This window comes from Neophocaena asiaeorientalis, unplaced genomic scaffold (genome assembly GCF_003031525.2).
Source record: "Neophocaena asiaeorientalis asiaeorientalis breed wild unplaced genomic scaffold, Neophocaena_asiaeorientalis_V1.1 scaffold134, whole genome shotgun sequence".
NCBI classification, from domain to species: Eukaryota; Metazoa; Chordata; class Mammalia; order Artiodactyla; family Phocoenidae; genus Neophocaena; species Neophocaena asiaeorientalis.
This window is the reverse complement of record NW_020185339.1, coordinates 7,523,766-7,546,937: the sequence shown is the minus strand read 5'-3', so window position 1 is coordinate 7,546,937 and position 23,172 is coordinate 7,523,766. Positions and strand designations below refer to the sequence as shown.

Sequence of the window (23,172 nt, the reverse complement as noted above, 5' to 3'; positions counted from 1 at the left end):
GGCTCCGGGGAGGGGAGGTGGGGATAGTGACCTGTGCTCGCACACAGGCTTCTTGGTGGCGGCAGCAGCAGCCTTAGCGTCTCATGCCCGTCTCTAGGGTCAGCGCTGATAGCTGCGGCTCGAGCCCGTCTCTGGAGCTCCTTTAAGCAGCGCTCTTAATCCCCTCTCCTCTCGCACTAGGAAACAAAGCGGCAAGAAAAAGTCTCTTGTCTCTTCGGCATCTCCAGACGTTTCCGACTCCCTCCCGGCTAGCCAGCCGTGGTGCACTAACCCCTTAAAGCTTTGTTTACGCGGCCAACCCCAGTCCTCTCTCTGGGATCTAAACTCCAAAGCCCGAGCCTCAGCTCCCAGCCCCCGCCCGTCCCCTGTAATTTTCTTTTTTTGTGATATCTTTGTCTGGTTTTGGTATCAGGGTGATGGTGGCCTCGTAGAACGAATTCGGGAGTGTTTCTCCCTCTGTAATTTTTTGGAAGAGTTTGAGGAGGATAGTGTTAACTCTTCTCTAAATGTTTGATAGAATTTGCCTGTGAAGCCATCTGGTCCTGGACTTTTGTTTGTTGGAAGATTTTTAATTACAGTTTCAATTTCATTCCTTGTGACAGGTCTGTTTATATATTCTAATTCTTGGAAAATTGTACCTTTCCAACAATTTGCACATTTCTTTGAGGTTGTCCATTTTATTGACATATAGTTGCTTGTAGTAGTCTCTTATAATCCGTTGTATTTCTGTGGTGTCAGTTGTGATCTCTCCTTTTTCATTTCTAATTTTACTGATTTGCGTTCTCTCCGTTTTTTTCTTGTTAATTCTGGCTAAGGGTTTATCAATTTTGTTTATCTTCTCAAAGAACCAACTTTTACTTTTATTGATCTTTGGTATTGTTTTCTTCGTTTCTATTTCATTTATTTCTGCTCTGATCTTTATGATTTCTTTCCTACTACTGACTTTGGGTTTTCTTTGTTCTTCTCTCTCTGTTTGCTTTAGGTGTTAGATTGTTAATTTGAGATTTTTCTTGTTTCTTGAGGTGGGATCGAATTGCTATAAACTTCCCTCTTAAAACTGCTTCTGCTGCATCCCATAGGTTGTGGGTCATTTGTATTTTTGTCATTTTTCTGTGTATTTTTTGATTTCTTCAGTGATCTCTTGATTATTTAGTAGCACCCTGTTTAGCCTCCATGTATTTGTGTTTTTTACAGTTTTTTCCCCCTGTAATTGATTTCTAATCTCATAACGATTATAATCTCAGAAAAGACGCTTGATATGATTTCAGTCTTCTTGAATTTTCCGAGGCTTGATTTGTGACCCAAGATGTGATCTATCCTGGAGAGTGTTCTGTGTGGACTTGAGAAGGAAGTGTATTCTGCTACTTTCAGGTGGAATGTCCTATAATATCAATTAAATCTATCTGGTCCATTGTGTCATTTAAATCTTGTGTTTCTTCATTTATTTTCTGTTTGGCTGATCTGTCCATTGGTGTAAGTGGGGTGTTAAAGTCCCCTACTATTATATTGTTAATGTCAATTTCCCCGTTTATGGTTGTTAGCATTTGCCTTATGTATTGAGGTGCTCCTGTGTTGGGTGCGTAAATACTTATAATTGTTATATCTTCTTGGATTGATCCCTTGATCATTATGTAGTTTAGAATAACCTTGTCTATATACACAAAAAGTCTCTCTGGGATTTTGATAGGAATGGCACTAAACTCATCTGTCAATGTGGGGAGAATTGACATCTTAACCATTTTTAGTCTTCTAATCCATAAATATGATATGTCTGTCTATTTATTTAGATCTTCTTTGATTTCTTTCATCAGTGTTCTGTGTTTTTTAGCATAAAAATACTGTATATGTTTGGTTATGCTTAATTTCTGTCCTCTCATGCCCACTGAAGGCATCTCTCCAGCAGTTCTCTACTCACACTTCTACCTCATCAATTTTTGACTCTACCAGATCATTTCTACTATCAGTCATTTCTCCCATCCTGAAAAACAAGTCTCAAAATGCACATCATGTTTTCCTCGATTCCACTTCTCTTCTGCCTACTGCCCTATTTCTTTGCTCTTTGTATCAAAACTCCTCAAGAGATTTGCCTGTACTTGCTGTTCCCAGTTTCTTTCCTTCCATCTTTCCTTTAATCAGTTCTAGTCTGGCATGTTCTTCTACCTTGGCAAAGCAACACGAAATCTATATTGCTGTATCCAGTGGTTAACTTGTGGTCCTCATCCTTGTTGACTTTTCAGCAGCATTGATACAGTTGATCTACCTAAATTAACTTTTTTCAATTTGCTTCCGGGAAATGCAGGTCAAAACAAGATATAATTTAGTACCCACCAGATTCCTCCAAAATTAAGTCTGGTAAATCTAAGTATAGTGAAAAACTCATACATTGCTAGTGAGAGTATAAGTTGGTGCTGCCACCTTGGAAAGTATTTTAATGATAGTAAAGTAGAAGATACTCAAAATCTCTTAATCCAGAAGTTCCAATATTAGGTGCTTACCCTAGAGAAACTTTTACAGATGAGACCTGTATAAGATTGTTCATTGCAGTGTGATTTATAGTAGCAAAAAAGTCTCTTAATAGGGGAATGTATGTGGTTTATTCATGTAATGGAATACTGTCTAATAATTTCATTAAATAAACAAGAACTACATGTTTCAGCATAGGTAAATCCCAAAAAACATAATGTTAAGTGAAAAATACTAAGTATTTTAAGATACAGTTTTGTATAATAGTATGTGAAGTGGGATTTTTTTCTTGTCACCTAAGCATTTTTCTTGGAGCTCAAAATTGAGGACAGTAGTTGACAAAGGAGGCCTGCAGTACAAGCGGAGGTGCTGAACCTGCTGGAAAGTGGCTGTGATTTGTACTGGAACTCTATTACCTCTAGTCTGTACAAGATAAAGAGAGATTTAAGTGGGAGCAAAGGATTCTTGGAAGAGTTATCAACCCAAGAGGGAGTGCTGTAGTGTTTATATTGTCTTCCATGTGGGTTGCAAACAATTTCTCTGAAAGATTGGAGAACTTTTCAGGAGGAAAAATACTTCTCTGTCTGAAAGTCTGCTGGGTTGTGGAAAATAGGCCTCCCTAGGATGCTGTCTGAGTGGAGTGTTAGAGAATTCTTGGAAAAGTGTGATTTGGGTCCCCTGGAATTACTGATGGCCCAGAGACTGGGGGCAGCTGCTGCTTTACTGGGGAGGTGTAAAGGTAAGCGATATATAAAATAGCCATACAGTGGAAGAGCCAGGACACACAACATCCTCTGTGTGTCCAGTGATGTTGAATTAAAGGTGTTTCCTTCGGGCCAGCCAAACACTTTAGAGGGTAGACAGGCTTGAAAGAAACTTACCAAAGAGAATTGCCTGCTGGGCAGAAGCAACCTCAAAGTTATACCAGTGACATAGGAGCTGAGGACTTCTTAGAGGTAAACTGAAGAATGTCTCTTCTGCACCAGAGAATGTTACAGAGGGAGGTTCTGTCAAAGAAAACCAGAGATGACAGTAGTTAAAATGGTAAAAATGGATTTCATCCAGGAACCATTGCAATAGGGGAAAGGAGCCCTCACCTCAGTGTACAACTGGGCTCAGTTCTGAGTACAGCAAGGACAATTGGAAATTTATAGCCAACAGGCAGAATGAGGTGGGGGTGATCAGTGGAGGGAAAATACTAAGAGGAGACATCAAGGATAGGGAGATTCTTGCTAAACCAACTTAATAGGATTCTTGCTGAGGGCAAGCCAGGGTGGTCAGATAGCAAGGACAGGAAATTCTCTAAACTGACTTAGCAGGATTCTTGCTAAAACTGGACTATGCAGTCCCAGTAAGGGTGGGAGCCAAGGTCAAGGCCCATTTGAGAAGAATGATCAGAGGAGTCTGACTGCAGTTTGGTCAAGGAGAGAGTATTGCAGAATTCTCAAAATGCCCCACATGAGAGAGGCAACAGTAGATACTGCCAATGACTGAGGATGTTTGATAGCTGAGAGAAAACTACAAACAGCACCTAGCCTATGTAATATTAACTTTGCCTCTTTACTTCTCACTTTTCCACCTTTATTCGCATCTTCTGGTAAGCAGAATAATGGCTTCCCAAAGATATCAAATCTTAAACCCTGGAACTTGTCCTATAAGTGTTACCTTATAAGGGAAAAAGAATCTTTACAGGGATGATTAAATTAAGGGTCTTGTGATGGGGGAGGTCATTCTGGATATCCAGGTGGACCCTAATTGCAATTACACGTATCCTTATAAGAGGGAGGCAGACAGAGATTTGAACACACATACAGAAGGAATAGCCCTTATGAAGCAGACCAGAGAGATTTGAAGATGCTGGCCTCAAATATTGGACTGATGTCACCACAAGCCAAGGTATGCCAGAAGCCACCAGAGCTAGAAGAGGCAAAGAATGGCTTCTCCCCTAGAGCCTCTTTAGAGAGCATGGCTCTGCTGACCCTTTGTGATATTGATGTTTGATTTTGATCTTCCGATCTCCAGAACTATAATGTAATAAATATGTGTCCTTTTAAAGCACTAAGCTTGTAGAAATCTATTACAGGATCAATAGGGAACTAACACATATACCATCACACAGTACTATAATAATTTGTTTGTGCAGTAGTGAGAACACAGATAACAGGACAGTTGACTCTACCTGAAGGAAACAAGGAAGACTATGGTGACTTTTGAAGTGTGAATTAAAGGATTAGTAAAAGTCTTTCAAACCTGAGATGGGGTGTGCCTTCTGAGTAGAATAGCTAACATGAGCAAAATGGTACTGAGGTTTTTAAAGTACATGACTGTACTTGGAATGGCTGGTATAAATAAACATGTATGATGCTTGGAAGGAAATGATGAATATTAAAGCTGGAAAAAGTAAGGTGGGGCCAGACCATGCGATTTTGTATGACTGCTGAAATGTTCTTCATTTACTCTATATGCATGATTTTAAGGATTTTAAGCAGGGGAGTGATTGGAACAGCAGTGTAGGCAGACCTTTTAAGAGGATATTGTAGAGGCAAGACAGAAAAAGGTGGTCAAGTGGACATTTGTATCTAAATGCAATGTTATTCATTCTCTGGAATGGATTTGAATAAGGATGACTTAACAACTTTATAAATAATGGAGAAACAGTAAGGGCATTGCCTGTTTAAAATGGAAAAAAAATAAGGAAATAAGGATGTACTGTCATTATTTTTTTGTAAAATTGCATTTGATGTTTCTGCCAATGCCATGAAAGGAAAGACAACACTTATTTTCAGATTTGATTGTATTCTTAGACTATTCAATGAGGTCATAAAAAATTAGAGATTATAATTTTAACAATGTGGCTAGATACAAGGTAAATCTGAACATTAGTAGTACTCCCATATACTACTTATAACCAGCTCCAAAATGCAATGAAAATGATTTATATAGGTCCCTGTCTGCATACTACTTACTAGAATAACTCTCAGAGTTATAGTAGTCAGGATAAGCTAGGTTTTGCTGCAGTAGCAACCCTAAAATCTTAGTGGCATACGTGTCAGTGGTTTGCTACACATGCATTATGGCTGCTCTGGGACCCAGACTGATTGATTATCTGCTCTCTGGAACATTGCCAGTTTCCATGGCCGATGAGAAGTGAGAGTGAGGAATTGCATACTGGCTTTTAAAACCTATTCTCTGACAGCAACATGTCTCTTTTATTCATATTCTCTTGGTTAAAGAAAAAAGTCAATCACTTGGACTTACTTAATTTTCCAGGGGCCAAGGACGTACAAAACTACCATGTGCTTGGGAAAAGAACTGGAAATATTTGATGGGTAGCACTAATGATTATGGTAGTATTTTTTTTTAACAACTGATTATCAATTTATTAAAAATGTTGATTTAAGCATCTGCACTGGTGACTTCAGCCTCGACTCCTGGCTCAATACTGATGGAAGTGATCTGCTTGACAATCTCAGAAGGACTGTGCAGGTCAATGAGTCCCTTGTGGATCCTCATCTGGAAAAAATCCCAAGTCTTAGAACCGTCACGACAAGGAGTTTTCCTTGTAGTTATTCTCAGAGTCTTGGTAGGCATCTGAACTGGTCCTTTTCGCTTTGAGATTCTTTTCCTCCGCACCTCTGATCAGGTCAGCACATCCCTTCTCCAAAGACTTCACGTTGTGGCTGGTGAGGGTGATTCTAATGCGGTGAATCGCCACCTCGGGCTCCACTGGAGTCTTTCTGTTATCTTTAAAAGCCATGGATGGCTGTGGCACAGCTTCCTGACTGACTTGTTCCTTGGCAAGAGCGAACAGCGGTAGGTAAGTTAGGAGCAGGAGTGGGTGGCCCGAGGTTCCGCTGCAGCGGCGACCCTGTCTTCCTCCAAGTGCTATGGTAGTATTTAAATATAAAAGTCAGGACCAAGGAAAAAAATGTACGTGATTATAAAAGTATAATCCTTGAAATATATCAAAAGCATAGATAACAGCTCTAACAATGGAACAGAAGTGTTTAGATCAGTATGAAAAGGTTAGTATCTAATCTTCACTGTACATAAAAATCAGATTCAAATACATTAAACAAACAAATTTCAGGACCGAAATAGAATAAAATGGCCAAAGGATAGGAACAGGTAATTCTCAAAAGATGAAATAGAATAGGAAAATATATTTAAGGTTGAGAGTTCAAGTATTATCTACTCTATTTAAATTAAGGGATAATTTAAAAAAAACACCTACAGTCAGTGAGTTTATGGAGAAATGGTTAATCAGATATTGGTGATGGGATTATAAATATAGTCCCTTTGCAAAAAACAATTTAGATATTGTATCAAGAGCCATAAGAATATTCATACCCTTTAAGAATCTCTCTCTAGGAATTTACTCCAGTTAACACATTTTTGACCAGAAATGTATTAAGGCCACAGGCGTTAGTCTCTACAAAAATCCCCTGGTCAATAATGGGTTAAAAAGAAGAAATGTTAAATGAGTTAAAGGAAGTATTTTGTTGTAGTGAGGAAAAATCCATCCATTTATTCTTTTTTTTTTAAGTTATCCTTTTTCTTGGTTTGTTTCTTAAAATTATTATATAAGTTTAAGGTGTACAGCATTGTAATTCAACATCTGTATACACTACAAACCAGGAGTCTAGTTATAATCTATCACCATACACTTGACCCCCTTCACCCCTTGCTCACCTCCCCCCAATCTCCTTCTCTTAGGTAAACACTAATCTCTTCTCTGTATCTATGAGTTTTTTTGTTTTATTTTGTTTTATTTTTCTAGATTCCACACGCGAGTGAAATCGTACAGTATTTGTCTTTCTCCTGACTTATTTTACTTGGCATAATACCCTCAAGGTCTATACATGTTGTTGCAAATGTCAGGATTTCATTCTTTTTAATGGCTGAGTAGTATTCCATTGTGTACGAATATACCACATCTTCTTCATCCCTTTATCCATCGATGGACACCTAGGTTGTTTCCATGTCTCAGCTATTGTAAATAATGCTGCAGTGAACATAAGAGTGCAGATGTCTTTTTGAATTAGTGTTTTTGTGTTCTTTGGATAAATACCCAGAAGTGAAATAGCTAGGTCATATGGTAGTTCTATTCTTAATTTTTTGAGGAATCCCCATACTATTTTCCATAGTGACTATTCCAATTTACAGTCCCACCAACAGTGTACAAGGGTTCCCTTTTTTTCACATCCTCTCCAACATCTGTTATATCTTGTCGTTTTAATAATAGCCATTCTAAGAGGAAATGTAAAAGGGAAGAATATAAAATATATGAATACTGTGATTACAGACTAAAGATATATAAATATTTGGGCAAATAAAGATTGTATAGCAGTATTGAAGGAAATTTGCAAAATTAGGTTAAATTAAAAAATAACACTTCTTCCTAAAAACACATACTCTAGTCTAATAGTGAAAAAAACCCCTGACAAATCCCAGTTGAGGGTCATTCTACAAAGTATCTGACTAGTTCTCAAAACTGTCAAAGTCATCAAAAATAAGTTTGAGGAATTGTCATAGCGAAGAAGAGCCTGGGGAGCCATGACCATTTAAATGTAATGCGATACCCTGGATGGAATCCTGGAACAGAAAAAGGACATTACCTAAAAACTAAGGCAATCTGAATAAAGTATAGATCTCAGTTAATAATGTATTAATATTGATTGAATAACAACAAATGTACCATACTAATGTTAGATGTTAATAATAGTGAAAACTGGGTGTGTGGAATATGGGAACTGTGTACTGGTTTTGTAAATCTTAAACTATCCTAAATAAAAATAATCCTAAAAATAAAGTTTTTTCTTTTCTTTCTTTTTTTTTTTTTTAAGGAGAGGGAGAAAAATATACATATAGGCATTTGTTCATCAAATGTCTGTGGAAGGAAAAAAAGTGTGCCAGATTTATGTACATTGTTACAAGTATGTATATACATATAGATTAATACTAGAAGGAAATGAAGTGAAACCAGTTTTTAGTGAAGCTAGAAGGTGATGAACATTTTCCTAGTCTAAAATTTGTTGGAAGCAAGCAAAGTGACTTTGATAGTTTGGATTGAGACAGTGGTGGTCCTACAGCATAAAGAGAACCTACCTATGCCTCAAGCTGGCCTCTCTTTTTTAAAAGCAAAAATCACATACTGTTAGCCAGGGATTGGGGACCACAGCAGAGCATATAATATAGCAGAGACTTCTTACTTACTGAAAAAATTGATTTGAAATCTTTCCATTATATCACCAAATCATTTTTGTCCAATCTTCCCTTAAAGAGGGTACATCAAATAGATTAGTAAGAAATTCTGTCTTGAGTGTAGTGCCCTTTGCTGACACTATTAATTAAATACGTTTTAAAAGAAAGTTATTTTATAATTTTGTAGTGGCTACTGCTTTTCCTTATCTTTCATTGTTCATTTAGTTATATGTTTAATGCTTATGCTGTCCTCTCATTATATATTCCTTTTTAAAAATCCTTATGGTGTTCCTAGAATTTAGTTCATTACTACCTAGGTTTTAAGAAGGTCTCACATTTGGCTCATCAGTTTTGGCTAGGACTTAAAAATGAGTCAATTATGTATAGAGACTTTTTTTCTTTCTTTTTGTCAACAACACTTTATATTGTTTTAGTTTCATCATATACATTTAATGGAATTAAATTTGAGAAGCTCAAAATTATATAATTAAATACAATTAGCTTCTTGATTTAGAGTCCAACCTGTTAGAATGATACCTGACAGCAGACATTTGCACAGTGCAAGTTACAGGCATATGGTTAAGCCCTACTGGTTTGCTAATTCACCTGTGTATATTTATGGGTTAATGCACCAAAGGCAGGCAGGTAACATGTGTCTTGTAGGTAACATGTATGTGCCCTAGGATTTTATTGAATTGACTTTGTGCTCTCTCTCTCTCTGTTTGGAAATGCATTTATATTGAGAATTACGGCATCTTTTCATACCTATATTTGCCATTGTATTTTGCCCTCTTTGAATTATCTTCATATTCTTTGCCCATTTTTCAATGTGTTATTACTCATGCTTTTCTCAGAGCTTTTTTTTTTTTTAAACATTAGGACTGTTATTACTTATATTCTTATATTTAAATCTTTGACCTGACTGGAAGTTATCTAATATAAGGAGTGAGATGGCAATCTTATAGGAAGAGTCCTTGACTGAGGCCTGGTCCTGCCAGGTAGTCACTTCTCTAGGAAGCCTGGGAAATTGATCTTCACTCTAACTGGTCTTTCATTAAACATTCAGGTAAGTCCTAGAGCTGTTTTGAACAAGTTACTTAGACCTGGTGAGCACCAGACATACGGTCAGAGTCTCCAGAACAGTCAGGAGAGTCCATAGTGGCACAAAGGCTCCCCAGAACAGGAGGGTGCATGCTTCTCTCACCAGGAGAATAGTATAGGCATCTACCTGTATGTTCTCATGGGATGTGTTGCTGACCTGGGAAGCTTCCACCTGGGAGCATGCTGCTCTGAATTCTGCTTTGTGTGGCCCTGCTTTTTCAGACAAGTTTCAGCATCATATGCCATTAAAGAAACTATATCCTTGGCTGTATTTGTTAGCGTCTTTCTACCAAGCACATCACTCTTCTGTGTTGGAGCCTGTTGAATTTTTTTTTTATCCCAGATGGCTAGCCAGTTATCCATTTATACCATTTACTGAATAATATGTCTTTCCCTCCTGATTCTAATTCTCATTCTTCAAGCTCTATTCCACTACCCTATTTATCACTGCAGTACTCCTATTTTTTCTTTAGTTTGCTTTCTGATGTATTGTAATTAATGGCAGGGCAAGTCCCTGCCCTTACCCTTCTTTCTGAATATTCCTGAACTTACTCTTGCATGTTTGTTCTTTCAGATATACTCTACCATAGAACCGATTCTTGGAGCACCTTTTCTTATAGAGCTCTTATTAAACATCTATATTTGGTTGGTAATAAAGTACTGTGCCATAGAGCAGGGGTCCCCAACCTTTTTGTCACCGGGGACCGGTTTCGTGGAAGACAGTTTTTCCATGGCCTGGTGGGGGGATGGTTCAGGCAGTAATGCAGTGATGGGGGTGGCAGATGGAGCTTCACTCCCTCGCCCACCGCTCTCCACCTCCTGTGTGGCCCAGTTCCGTAGCAGTCCGCAGCCCGGGGCTTGGAGACCCCTGCCATAGAGGATTCTTTGATCAGTGCTGCCTCCCTCTTTTTTTTTTTTTTTTTTTTTTGCGGTACGCGGGCCTCTCACTGTTGTGGCCTCTCCCGTTGCGGAGCACAGGCTCCGGATGCGCAGGCTCAGCGGCCACGGCTCACGGGCCCAGCCGCTCCGCGGCATGTGGGATCTTCCCGGACCGGGTCACGAACCCGTGTCCCCTGCATCGGCAGGCGGACTCTCAACCACTGCGCCACCAGGGAACCCCCCTTTTTGTTTTAAATGAATATAAACTAAAGATTAATAGGTCTAGTATTTTTTAAAAGTTAACTAGATTGTATTAACTAGATTGCACACAGACACTTGCTCACTAGTTTACTGGTTATATAATTCCATCCAGGCATGTGAATAAACACGTATTATAAACACGCATCTTGATATGCCATCCAGAGTTTGCCTGTATCTGCCGTATAAGTTTGAGTTTTATCGTATTGATTTCTCTTAGCAGCAGTGTATGGCAGCTGAGCTTGTCCCAGCTCTTCTCCTTCCTGTCTGCTACTTGAGCAGCAGGTTTTGGAGGTGCTTTCTCTCCTTCTAGTTCTCTTCAGCTCCTAGGGCTATAAAAACCTTTGGCTGTCAATTTAGGTACCTTAAGGATCCTTCCAGTGGCTGTAATTTCTTTATTCCAATATATAAAATCATTGTATGTTAGCCTTAGAAGGGATCTTGGAGGACTTCTAATCTAGTGGTTTTTAAACTTTTAAAAAGGAGCTAAATCTTTTTTTTTTTATTATTAAAGAAATATTATGTAAAGCCCCAGTATCTAAAAAAGAGGCTAAATAACAAAGTGCTTTGTTTAAGAAGGGAGTGAATTGAGTGGAGCTGAAACTATCAAGCTCTTTGATGCCCTGATGTTGGTCCTTGAGGCACCTGGGTAGAACTCTAAGCTGATCTTATTCATCCTCCTCTTTTTACAGATGAGGGACCTGAATCCTACCATAGTTAATTGCCTTGCCGGGTTGTAGCCTAGGTAAGAGAATGGCAGACTTTCAATTCATTAGCCTCTCAGTCAAGGACTTTTTCTATTATACCCTGCTGCTTCTAATGGAATTACTGCATTCTTAAAAGTTACAATGACCTACGTATGTATTTTTTAATTAGTATTACTTTCCTTGGCAGAGATATCAATTAAATTGCATCTTGATTCCCATTAAAATCAAGGAAAAATTATAGGATTTTAGTGTCATTAAATATTTATATGTTGAAAATTTATCTGATGTATAATAGCAAATTTATAATTAAAAAATTAATATAATCTATACATTTATAGGATATATTTATTTACATTAACACGCTATTTTTTATTTTATGTTTTTAAAGTTTAAAAATCACAACTGTTATCCCTAGGCCTAGTGATAGTGGTGGTTATCTTGATAGAGAGTGTTGTCATTTGTCAGATTGGCAGGGTACTAGTTCTAGAGGTGAATCAGTTTCCAATGTGATTAAAAGTGAGAAAAAGAATTTAAGCCCGTGTTATTAATTTTTTTTTTTTTGCGGTACGCGGGCCTCTCACTGTTGTGGCCTCTCCTGTTGCGGAACACAGGCTCCGGACGTGCAGGCTCAGCGGCCGTGGCTCACGGGCCCAGCCGCTCCGCGGCATGTGGGATCTTCCCGGACCAGGGCACGAACCCGTGTCCCCTACATCGGCAGGCGGACTCTCAACCACTGCGCTACCAGGGAAGCCCCGTGTTATTAATTAAAAAAAAAAAATAGTACAACAGGTTGGAGATTTGCTTAAACACCATTTCCTCTACCTTTTTAGTGGGAATAACTGTACCTCTTGAAAATTACTCTAAGGATATATGTAAAGCCATCTTTTAAAAAAATCATATTTCCTTTACTAAAAAGTAGAAGTAAACAAATAAAAACCATATAATTGTGATAAAACAAATGCATTTAATTTTTAAATGTTACTGGAAAAAAAGTCTGATTTCTAGTACATTGGAAGATCACATTTGGCACTGTCAGTGGGGCAAAATGGACGGTAGATAAACTGAGAATACAATTTAATCATTATATATAATAGGTCTCTGGGGATAAAAATAAAACTAAAATCACATGAAAGCATTACAGTAGTAAGCTTTAAAAAGAGATTTTTTTTTTATTTAATGAATATTTGTTATTTGCCTCTAAAAGCAACCTATTTGTCCTTAGTAAAAAATAATAGCAGTTTGCCCTAGCAGATTTTTACATTGAAATAGTTTTTAAAGTTATATTATTACTTTTTGGCCCTCATGTTATCTTTATTTAAGTTTTAACTTAGCTCTTGCTTCTAATCTTTGACTTATGTTTCTTATCTACTTTGTCCTTCCATTTTGGACTATAAAGACCTTGAGGGCAAGAGACCATATTTGGTATTTGCATATTGGTTTGCAGTACTGCTTCAAGCCACAGTGGAGCCTGACACAAAAGGAAAATGAGCAATACTAGTGCTGTCTATATTTTAAATCTTTATGTTTAGGATTTGTTTTGTTTTGATTTTTAAAAGATTTAAAAAATCTTGATTATTGAGTTTTTTGGCACTCTCTTAAACTTTGCACTAGCTTTATCCTGTCCTGGCTTGGGGTCCCAGTACATTGTAGAGGACTTTGTTTATTGCAGACTTTCAGTACATGTTTTGTTGGACATTTTATTCCATTCTGCTTGTAAACTATGGCCAGGTTTTTATTTTCCTTCAGATGTCTTATGGACCTATAGAAAAAGTTAGAATTGAAAGTTTAAAAGGTTATTTTCCTTATGGTAGGGGAGAATAATATCAGAAAAAATTTAGAAAAAAAGGAAGTGCTACTGATCTGAGAAATGTCTTTCTTTTAACTTGCTCCACTGAATATAGAGCATAGAGAAGTTGAGAACTGGAGTTCAGTGGAGAAATTAAATAGAACAGTTTTAAAAAATTAAATTGGGTAAGTCTTATGTATTGGTTAGCTTCATCAATTATTCAGAGTGTTGTATACACCCAATATACTATACCTGCTTGTGTTCATATTTAACCAGTTCTATTTTTTTTTTTTTTTTTTTTGGTTTTGGGGCCCTTCCACCCTGTGGCCTCTCCCGCTGCGGAGCACAGGCTCAGCGGCCATGGCTCATGGGCCCAGCTGCCCCGCGGCATATGGGATCCTCCCGGACCGGGGCCCGAACCCGTGTCCCCTACATCGTTAGGCGGACTCTCAACCACTGCGCCACCAGGGAAGCCCAACCAGTTCTATTTTAATGGAGTCCAAGAACAATCTCTCAAAAAAATCACTTAGTAAATTATATGCAGTATGTGTAACATGTGAATCTCGGTTTAAGACTGATGTCTATTTTCTTTCTTCTGCAAATGTGGATTTATGATTATTACGGTGGTATTTTAATATTGGTGGTGGCATTTTCATAAGGAAAGGTTATATACTAAGCTGAATTTGCTTTTGTGAAACTTTTAAATTCCCTATTGTTGAAAATATTCAGTAATATTGTTGATAGTTTTCTAAATGTATGGTTCAAACCAATCAGTATTGGAATTTTCCACATAGATTAAATGGCTAGAGTGAGCTAAAGATAATAGACTTTTTTCTCCAATGAAATACCATAAATTTGTATTATTAAATATCAGTGGCTAAGAGAGAATGAATTGTTGTAAGGATTTAATTCTCTCCAAATATCTTGTTATGCCTTATCCTTTCATTTATGTGTGTGTGCCTGTAAGAGAAAAATATCAGAATCATAGAAATTTGAACGGATGGTATTAGAACCAAACATGCTCAAATTTTCTGTTTTCATATAAAAGAAGTAATTGTATCTTAGTGCTATATTGAGGAAGCTGACTATGCATAACAAATTTTGTATTTTAAATAGAAAATTGCACATAGCATATAAGTTTTAAATGGATGTAATATTCTATAAAGCTGTTTAATTAAATTTTTATATAAACATTAGTTTCTTTAAGGGTGTTGACATTTTTAGAACTACTCAAGCAGATTTATATTTTATTAGAATGCCCTGTTGTTCGTTATTCACCTAATAGTAGATGCCTTAACAAGCCCTCAGCATGAAGGAGTATAAGAAAAGGTGATATCTGAGAATAATACACCTGGGTTCCTTTTTTAGGACCTTAGTCTTTATTTGGCATGTGATGAAAGTTTTGAAGTAGAGTGTTAGAGCTAGGGGGTTATGCTGGAACAGTAGAAAAATTGGTCTGAGAGAATGAGAGTTGATTTGATGAAGAAGTAGAATTCTGTGGAGCTAAAGATGAATTTCAGTTACTGATTTGTCACTGATTTACAGTTTTGTAGCTTTTCTGTTTTGAGACTGTGTGTAAGGGGTAGATCTGTTTGAACATGCTTTTTCTCCAAAGGGTACAGACTTCAGCATAAGGTTAAACTTAATCTTTTAAATAACAAACATCAGCACAAAAGCAATAGTAAAATACTGAAATATTTTCATACTTCATCTCTCAATTCTTATCTCTATGTAATTTTTTTTCTTCAACAGGAAATCAAACCTCAAAGCCATTATAGCCATGGATATGGTGAACCCCTTGGACGGAAAACTCATATTGATGATTACAGCACGTGGGACATAGTTAAGGCTACACAGTAAGTTTTTTGTTGCAGTTGTTTTCTTCTTTGACATCTGTATTTTAAGGGAAATTTACATTTCTTTCTCTTTTTGATATTCTCTATTTGATAATTCTGTACTTGGTGAGACATTGTTTTCATACTTTCCTTTAGTTCTTTGTACAGATTTAAAATAGCTGATTTAAAGTCTTTGTCTAGTAAGTCCAATGTCTGCGATTCTTCAGGAACAGTTTCTATTAATTGCTACCCCCTGCTCCCCATGGGTTATACTTTTTTGCTCTTCTGCATGTCTTATAATTTTTTTGTTGAAAACTGGACTGTTCAAATAATGTAACATGGCAGTTCTGGGTATCAGGTTCTGCAGAGTTTGTTGTTGTTTGTAACATTTCTGAACTAATTCTATAAAGTCTGTATCTTTGTCATGTGTGCCCAGTGAAGTCTCTACTTGGTTAGTTAGTGGTCAGAGACTTCTTAAATCCCTAGAACCAGTAAGTCTTGATCTTTGTCAAGGAACTCTTTGTGCAAGTGCAAGTTGAGACACTCAGCACTCAGCCAGGCAGCTTACAGCTCTGCCTTAGCCTTCACTTTCTGCTTGCAAAGAACCTCAAGGTCAATCAGAAGTGAGAGCTTAGGGCCTTCTCCAGTCTTTGTTGAACATGTGCATGGCCTTCTAGCTTCCCAAGAATATGTCTGAGCTTTTCAAGCCCCTGTGGATATCTCATTCCTCAGCTTTTGCTTAAGCTTTTTGATTTGTCTGTTGTTTGTCCCAACTGCTTTCCATCCTCTCAAACAACTGTTATGTTAAAACATTTGACAAACATCCCAGAAAGGAGGTTTTAATGAGTTTGGGTGAGGTCTAATAGATAAGCCTTTCAAGTAGACTCTTCCAGCGAACCACCATATAGGTGAAATAATGACTCCTCTTTGAGAATTAGGCTTTGAAGGAACTCCATTCCTATTCTGCTCACTCTGCTATCAGTACCAGGAATACAACTTATTTTTCAATGCTGCTGGGGAGCAGAGGATGGGACTGTGGTATTTTAAAACACCACAGTCCTCTGTTCTTCCTGAAATTCAGCTGTTTTTCTTGACTAAAGATCCCTTGGATTGCTGAAAGCCTTTTGTTAACTTTTCCAGAGTTCTGAAAACGTTGATACTGCCAGTTTTTTCATTACTTTTGTGGAGAGGCAAACTTTTGGAAGTCCTTAGTCCACTGTCACCCTACTTTCCTGAATGTTGTATGTAGTCAAAAATCAAAGCACATTGTCCCAACTATATTTAGCAAACAAATTATACTGCTCTACATTCGTTTTTCCTTTTGAGACTTTGCTCCTATTAATATATTCTTTCTCTCCTTTGTCATTAATGTGTCTCACCCTAATGCATGATTTCCATCAGCAAATACACTGCAGCATCTTTCATGTTAAGAAAAAAAACAACCACCTTTCTTTATTCCTCAAATACCCTTCTAATTATGCTTTTTCTTGAAAAGTATCTATGTGTGCTGTCTGTAATTTCTACCTTTTAAAACATTTATTTAAATTTTAAAACATTTCAATCCTACAGATAAGTATAGAGAAGAATATAACTGTCAGATTAAGCAAATGCTAACATTTTGCTGTAATTGCTGCAGGTTGCTCAGCATGCTCTTTTCCTTATCTCCTCGAGGAAACCTCTCTTGAAATTGCTGTGAATCATTCTCATGAACATTCCTGTACATGTCTACAAATATCTGTAAACAAAATATGCTATTGTAATGTATGCTTAACATTTACATAAGTTGTATTCTACACTACATATCCTTTTGCAGTTTGCCTTTTAAAAACAAACAAAAAAACTATATAGCTTTTGTGATTTATCAGTGTTGGTAAATTAGGACCTAATCTGTCCTGTTTAACTGCTTTGTAGTATTCTATCATTCCTTATTGAGGTATACTTTAAATCGTTTCTACTATTTCATTATTTCAAGCATCGCATCAGTGAATGTCTCACTTACCTGTTCCCCTGTGCACATAAACAAAAGTTCTTCTAGGGTAGACAACTCAAGTGGAACTTCTGGCTTGTTCAGTGTGTTCTTTTTCAGCTTTACCAGTTCTTGCCAAATGGTTTTCCAAAGTGGCTGTGCCAATTTATACCCCCATCTGCAGGAAATGAGTTCTTTTTCCACTGCATTTTTGCTCAGTTCTAGTTTTGTCACACTTACTAGTCATTGTCAGTTTGATAGCTGTGAAATGGTTTTTCTCTCTTTTGATTGGCCTTTCTCTGATTACAAATGATATTGAATATATTTTCTATGTTTATTGGCCATTTGGGTTTCTTCCTGTGTGAATTAACCATTTTAAATATACCTATTTTGAGTTCTTTTGTCTTTCTATAATTAGTTTGTAAAAGTTCTTTATGTATTTTGATGGAGTCTGCAAAGAAGTTAGTGAGACCTGTGTCCCTTTAATGTCCTCCAAGAGTCCCATCTGCCATTCTCCCAGCCCCTTCCCGCCCCTAGTCATGCAGCTCATGATTAAGTACTCCTCTTCAGTGTATCCAAACTCATATTTTTTTCCTGTAACAATGTGCTGGACCTTCTCTGGAAACCTGCACTTCCAGAAAGGCTCTGTTATCTGTGGTGACTGTGAAAGACAGTGGGGACTGGGGCTACCAGATGGTGGCTGAGAGGGGATGGAGCCAGTTCGTGGGCCACTGCAGGGTCCACAGCTAGGAATAGGTCTGTATGCCTGGTACCCAATGCATGGGTGGGTGAGACTCTCCCAGCTCTCTTGGCCGATGGTGCTGGATCCCATAGTGCCCACAGAGGTCCATGGATAGAGGCTGAATTATTATTGTTGGAGGGGGCACAAAACGATGAATGTCTTCTTCCACCATGATGGTGATGTCACTCTGCGGTCCATTTCTAAATACTCTTTTTTTCTTCCATTTAATCTTGTATAGTACCACATTGTTTTAATTATTTCGTAGTCTTCAAAATTGTCTCAGCTATTCTTGGTCTTTTACTCTCACAAATGAATTTTAGGGCTCTACTTGGGACATTCATGAGATATTCATTTGGGGTTTTAATTAGAATTTCATTAAATTTGCAGATAATTTTGGGGGAAATTAGGGTATATATTTCTTTAGGTCTTACTTTAACGTCTTTCATTAATTAACCTTATTTACAGTAAGAGTAGTATAATTAAATATGCTTCCTCATTATTATTTTAGATAGTTTAATATTTTATGTTACAGTGGTATGGAAATCTGATCCTAAATTTATTTTATTTAGATACTTTGTTTTCATGATTTTTTGGCTGAAAAAAAGATAAATCTCACAAAGATACATGATTCCCTAATGGAAGAATTACAACACATGCTGCATTTATTAAGTTACAGTAATTACTTTTCAGTACTATTCACTAAGTAAAGATTTTACTAAACTTTACCTTGTAAATGTACATTTTCTGATGATAGTTCTTGCAAACTAATCAAGTTTTGACATTTTTGTAATTACAGCAAATGCGTTCACACATGTTAGAAAATTGTTTTAGTGTGCCCACATAAGAATGTTTTTACAGTTGTTGTATAAGATCTTTCAGAAACTATATTGTATAATGATAGAAACATTCTCCCGTTGCGGAGCACAGGCTCCGGATGCGCAGGCTCAGCGGCCATGGCTCACAGACCCAGCTGGTCCGCGGCACGTGGGATCTTCCCAGACCGGGGCGCGAACCCGTGTCCCCTGCATCGGCAGGCGGACTCTCAACCACTACGCCACCAGTGAAGCCCCAAACATACAATTTAAAAAAAATATTCTCTTTATAGTAGGTGTTTTTCTGAAATGAAAGTAGTTAAGTTTCTCACTGTGTCTGAAATAACCTCTTTGCCTTGAAGGGGAACAGACTGTCTTTACCTTTCTTAAGAATACAGTGGACCACTGAACAGCACAAGTTTGAACAGCTTGGATACACTTAAATGCGAATTTTTTTCAACAAATACATACTATAGTATTAAACAGTCTACAGTTGGTCTAATCCACAGATGCGGAACTGCAGATATGGAGGGCCAGCCGTAAAGTTTTATGTGGATTTTTGACTGCGGGAGGGTTGGCGCCCGTAACCCCCATGTTGTCCAAGGGTCAACTGTATATGGTTGATAGCATACCAGTCACAGTTCTTTGCCATCGCTACCTATGCTCCGCTCCCCAAAAAAGCCAGCAGATTTGAAACACTTGTCTTTTTTGTTAAAAGGAAAATGCTTATTCACTTTTAAATGTTAGGAAAGTAACCAGCGATTCTCAGTATAGTTAAAAAGATTTTTATCATCACTTGTCTCATTCAAAGTGTGAGGTAGATTCTGCTCTTTAAGGTAATATGCCTAGTTCACTTAACTGGGCACATGTAAATAATTTTCTGACAAAGAACAAAGAGCTGAAGGAACTTCTGTCATCTCCTGTGAATTTTGGAACTCTTGCTCTTCCCTTAGGTTGATTTACCTTGTGCGTGCGTGTGTGTGTGTGTGTGTGTGTGTGTATGTGTACACATGTAGTACAGAGCCATTGCAGGGCAGCATTGAAGGCTGTATTAAATATTAGTGCAGCTTAATTTCTTTCTCTATTAGCTAAGACACGAATACAGTTTTAATATTGGCTTCTAATGTTCCTTTATTAGGCTACCTTTCCCCCAACCTCACGCTGTGGTATGCCTCCCCATTTTGGAGACCACTTTAAGAAATTACAAATATAGTTAAAGCTCATTTAATTTGTTTTTGTGTCTCGTATTTCCAAGGATCCAGTATTTTGTTTAGGATGAAGTTGATGGTTTTTGAGGCTCCATGATGGATTCTTGGTGGTTTGTCGTACTGTTCTTTTCATTTTTGCTTATGCTTGAAAATTTCCATAATACAAAGTTTTAAAAAATATATATGCTGCCACAGAATGACCAAAAACAGAAAGGGAGGTAAAGGTCAAGCTCTCTGCGTGCACCTTTCTCCTTTATTAAGCATGAACGTCTTTCCTCGAATTCTCCCAGTAGACTTTCTCTTATGTCTCATTGGCTTGAACGCACAGGACTCCTGCACCTGCCCTGCTCCCACCCCTACACTTCCTTTCTTATTTGCCTTAGGAATTTTGAGGCTAAATTTGTAAATAAAGAATCCTGAGGTTGTAAGACATCCTTTTTTCTCAATGCTGTTCTAAATCATTGATAAACTCTTTGTTACTGCTTCTTTATGATTTAATATTTTTTAACATAGCTGTACGTATTTTTATAAGATGCCTTAAGTGTTTTGTAGAATAAGTGGTGATATTAAGAAAAACAAATAGCTGATAGACATTTTATTTATGTTATCCTTTTCTCTTCTACTTCATGAGTTATTACATTCTTATAGATGAAAAATGTTTAATTATAAAATGGGTTAGTAATGAAAACTGTTGGAATATTGATATCTTTAAAGTAACATTTTATATTGAGAAAGCCATTTTAATTTCCAGGTTTCAAAATGGAGCATTAGTTTCTTCTGGAAATGCTATTTTCATCTTTAAATTTCTTGTCAAATAGTGGTAACAATCACGTTTTCTTTCTTTTCAAGATATGGAATATATGAACGCTGCCGAGAATTGGTGGAAGCAGGTTATGATGTACGGCAACCAGACAAAGAAAATGTTACGCTCCTCCATTGGGCTGCCATCAATAACAGAATAGATTTAGTCAAGTAAGCATTTCTATATTTTTAAGTAATTAGTTATTACTATAAAATTATTAGAAATAATTATAAAATATATAATTTCTAAAATTCATAGCTTTTAAAATATAGATTCTGTGTACTTTTTTCCTGAAAAAAATTGTTTTTAACATATATCGAATGCTTATTATGTGACAGATACTATGCTGAGTGCTTTTCCATGTATATTTCCTTAAATCTTGAAGTAACCCTGTGTGAAAAATAACAATTTTTACTGCTGTCCTAATGATGTGGAAACTGAAGCATAAAGAGGTTAAATATGCTACCAGTGACATACAACTGATAACGGTTGGAGTCTGGACTTTAACTCAGGCAGTCTAACTTATAGCTTACATTCTAAATATGAATTCTACAGGTAAAAGCTACAAAAGGAAAGAGAAGTTAATAATAGCAGGTAATAATAAACTAATTTCACACCAGCATAAATGAAGAATACTTTATATACTCAGTATAAATTATTTTTATTACTTACTGTTCATCTGCTTGTTCAGTAATAATAAGAGGTGGTTAGATAAGCAGGAGTCACGATGATAAGGAAGTGTTAGTAAATCTGGCTAAAATAGTCTCTGGCAATTTGGATATAAGATTTTTAGATAGAGACATGAATCTGAAATGAACTGCTTGCAGGTGTGCCTTTTAAGTACAGCGTACAGAGTCTAGAGACAAATAGGATGTTAATATCAGGTAAAAGAATTTGCACTTAGAGTACTAAAGAAAGATTAAACAAGTAATAACTAACACATTGAAATTCATGAATCACTTTCTTCCAGAGAGCGTATTTCCATTTTATTTGCTCCTTTTTTCCCTTCTTGTATTTCTAACCTTTCCTCTGCCTGCAGTATGGGTCTCTTGATGTCTAAGTTCTGTTTTGTTTGTCAGAAAATGTTTTTATTTCATCTTCATTTGTGAAGGAAAGTTTCACATGGTATAGAAATCTAGGTTGGCCGCTCTTTTAATTTTATTTTTGTTTTTTACCCATTGAGAATGTCATCCCACTGTTTTCTGGCTTCTGTTACTATTGAGAAGTCAGTCTAAGTATTACACTTTTAAAGGCTTTTTTTTCTTTCTTTTTTCTGGCCGCTTTTAAGATTTTTTTTCTTTGTTTCTAGTTTTCTGCAGTTTCATGATGATGTTTCTAGGTGTGGATTTCTTTTATTTACCCTGAATAAGATTGCAAGAAATTCTTGATTCTGTGGATTAATGTTTTCATCAGTTCTGGAAAATCTCAGCCATTATTTCTTCAAACATTGCTTCTGCCCCATTCTCTTTTTGCTCTCCTGGAACGCCAGTTAAATGTATGTTTGACCTTTTCATTGTATGCTGTGTCTCTTATCCTCTCTTCTGTGTGTACTGTCCTTTTCTTCTCTGCTTCATTCTGGAAACTTCTGACTTCCAGTTCATTTATTCTCTATGTGTAATCTGCTGTTAAATCAATTCAATGAGTTCCAATTTTGTTTATGTTGTAGTTCTAGAATTTTAATTTTTTTTTAAACTTGCATTATTTGATTCATTTGTTGCTGTACTTTTCCATCTTGTCTTATACTTGAAAATATAGTTATTATATAATCTGTGTCTGAGAAGATAGCATTGGGAGTCTGTGTGGGTCTGTATCTGTTATATTATTCCTTTGTGTGCCTGCTATCTTCGAATGTATAATAGACATTATGCTTGAAAACTTATTTGTTGAATAATTTGAGGCCTAAGATGAGAAGATACCATTTGTTTCTGCTAAGCCCAACTTTAATTTAAGCCTTTAGATTTTCTGGATCACTCAGGTGGCTGAAGACCATGCTAGAGCCAGGTTTACTTCTGTTTCTTAATTACTCCTACAGTGCAGCTTTTTGGGGTCCCAGCCCTTATTTTGCTTTTGTCTGCTTAGCTTGCCTCTTGGCCAACTCTTCTGTATCAGCAAATTGTCTCTAGGGTAGATGGTGCCCAAACAGTTTTCTAATTTCTCCCAGTTTTAATCTCCTGAATCTTAGCCAGATAAATGCTCATAATCTTCTTAGGAAATATTTGCTTTTAGGAAATATTTCTTTATTTTGTTGAGCTTGTTTTTAGTTTTCTTTAATTGGAGGGTTGGTTCAAATTATCTAGCCTTCTGTAGTATCTGTATTTTTTTAAATTACTGTTACTTTAATCAAAATAGTACATAAACAATTTTTAAAAATCAAATAGTACTTAAAGACTTAGAATGGAAACAGCAGTC

The 23,172-nt window shown here is 36.8% G+C and overlaps 1 protein-coding gene and 1 pseudogene across 10 annotated transcripts in view; one reads left to right on the top strand and one right to left on the bottom strand.

The window, feature by feature from the left end:
- The window catches only part of ZDHHC17 (zDHHC palmitoyltransferase 17), a 232,166-nt gene that overhangs the window by 148,664 nt on the left and 60,330 nt on the right, over window positions 1-23,172 (top strand). For all 10 annotated transcript variants that reach the window (XM_024736498.1, XM_024736493.1, XM_024736499.1 and 7 more), the window contains 2 exons: window positions 15,151-15,254; window positions 20,811-20,933. In XM_024736498.1, the coding sequence (XP_024592266.1) occupies window positions 15,151-15,254; window positions 20,811-20,933 (227 nt within the window). The remainder of the gene's footprint in view (window positions 1-15,150; window positions 15,255-20,810; window positions 20,934-23,172) is intronic.
- LOC112394027 (40S ribosomal protein S20 pseudogene) lies at window positions 5,860-6,220 on the bottom strand (annotated as a pseudogene).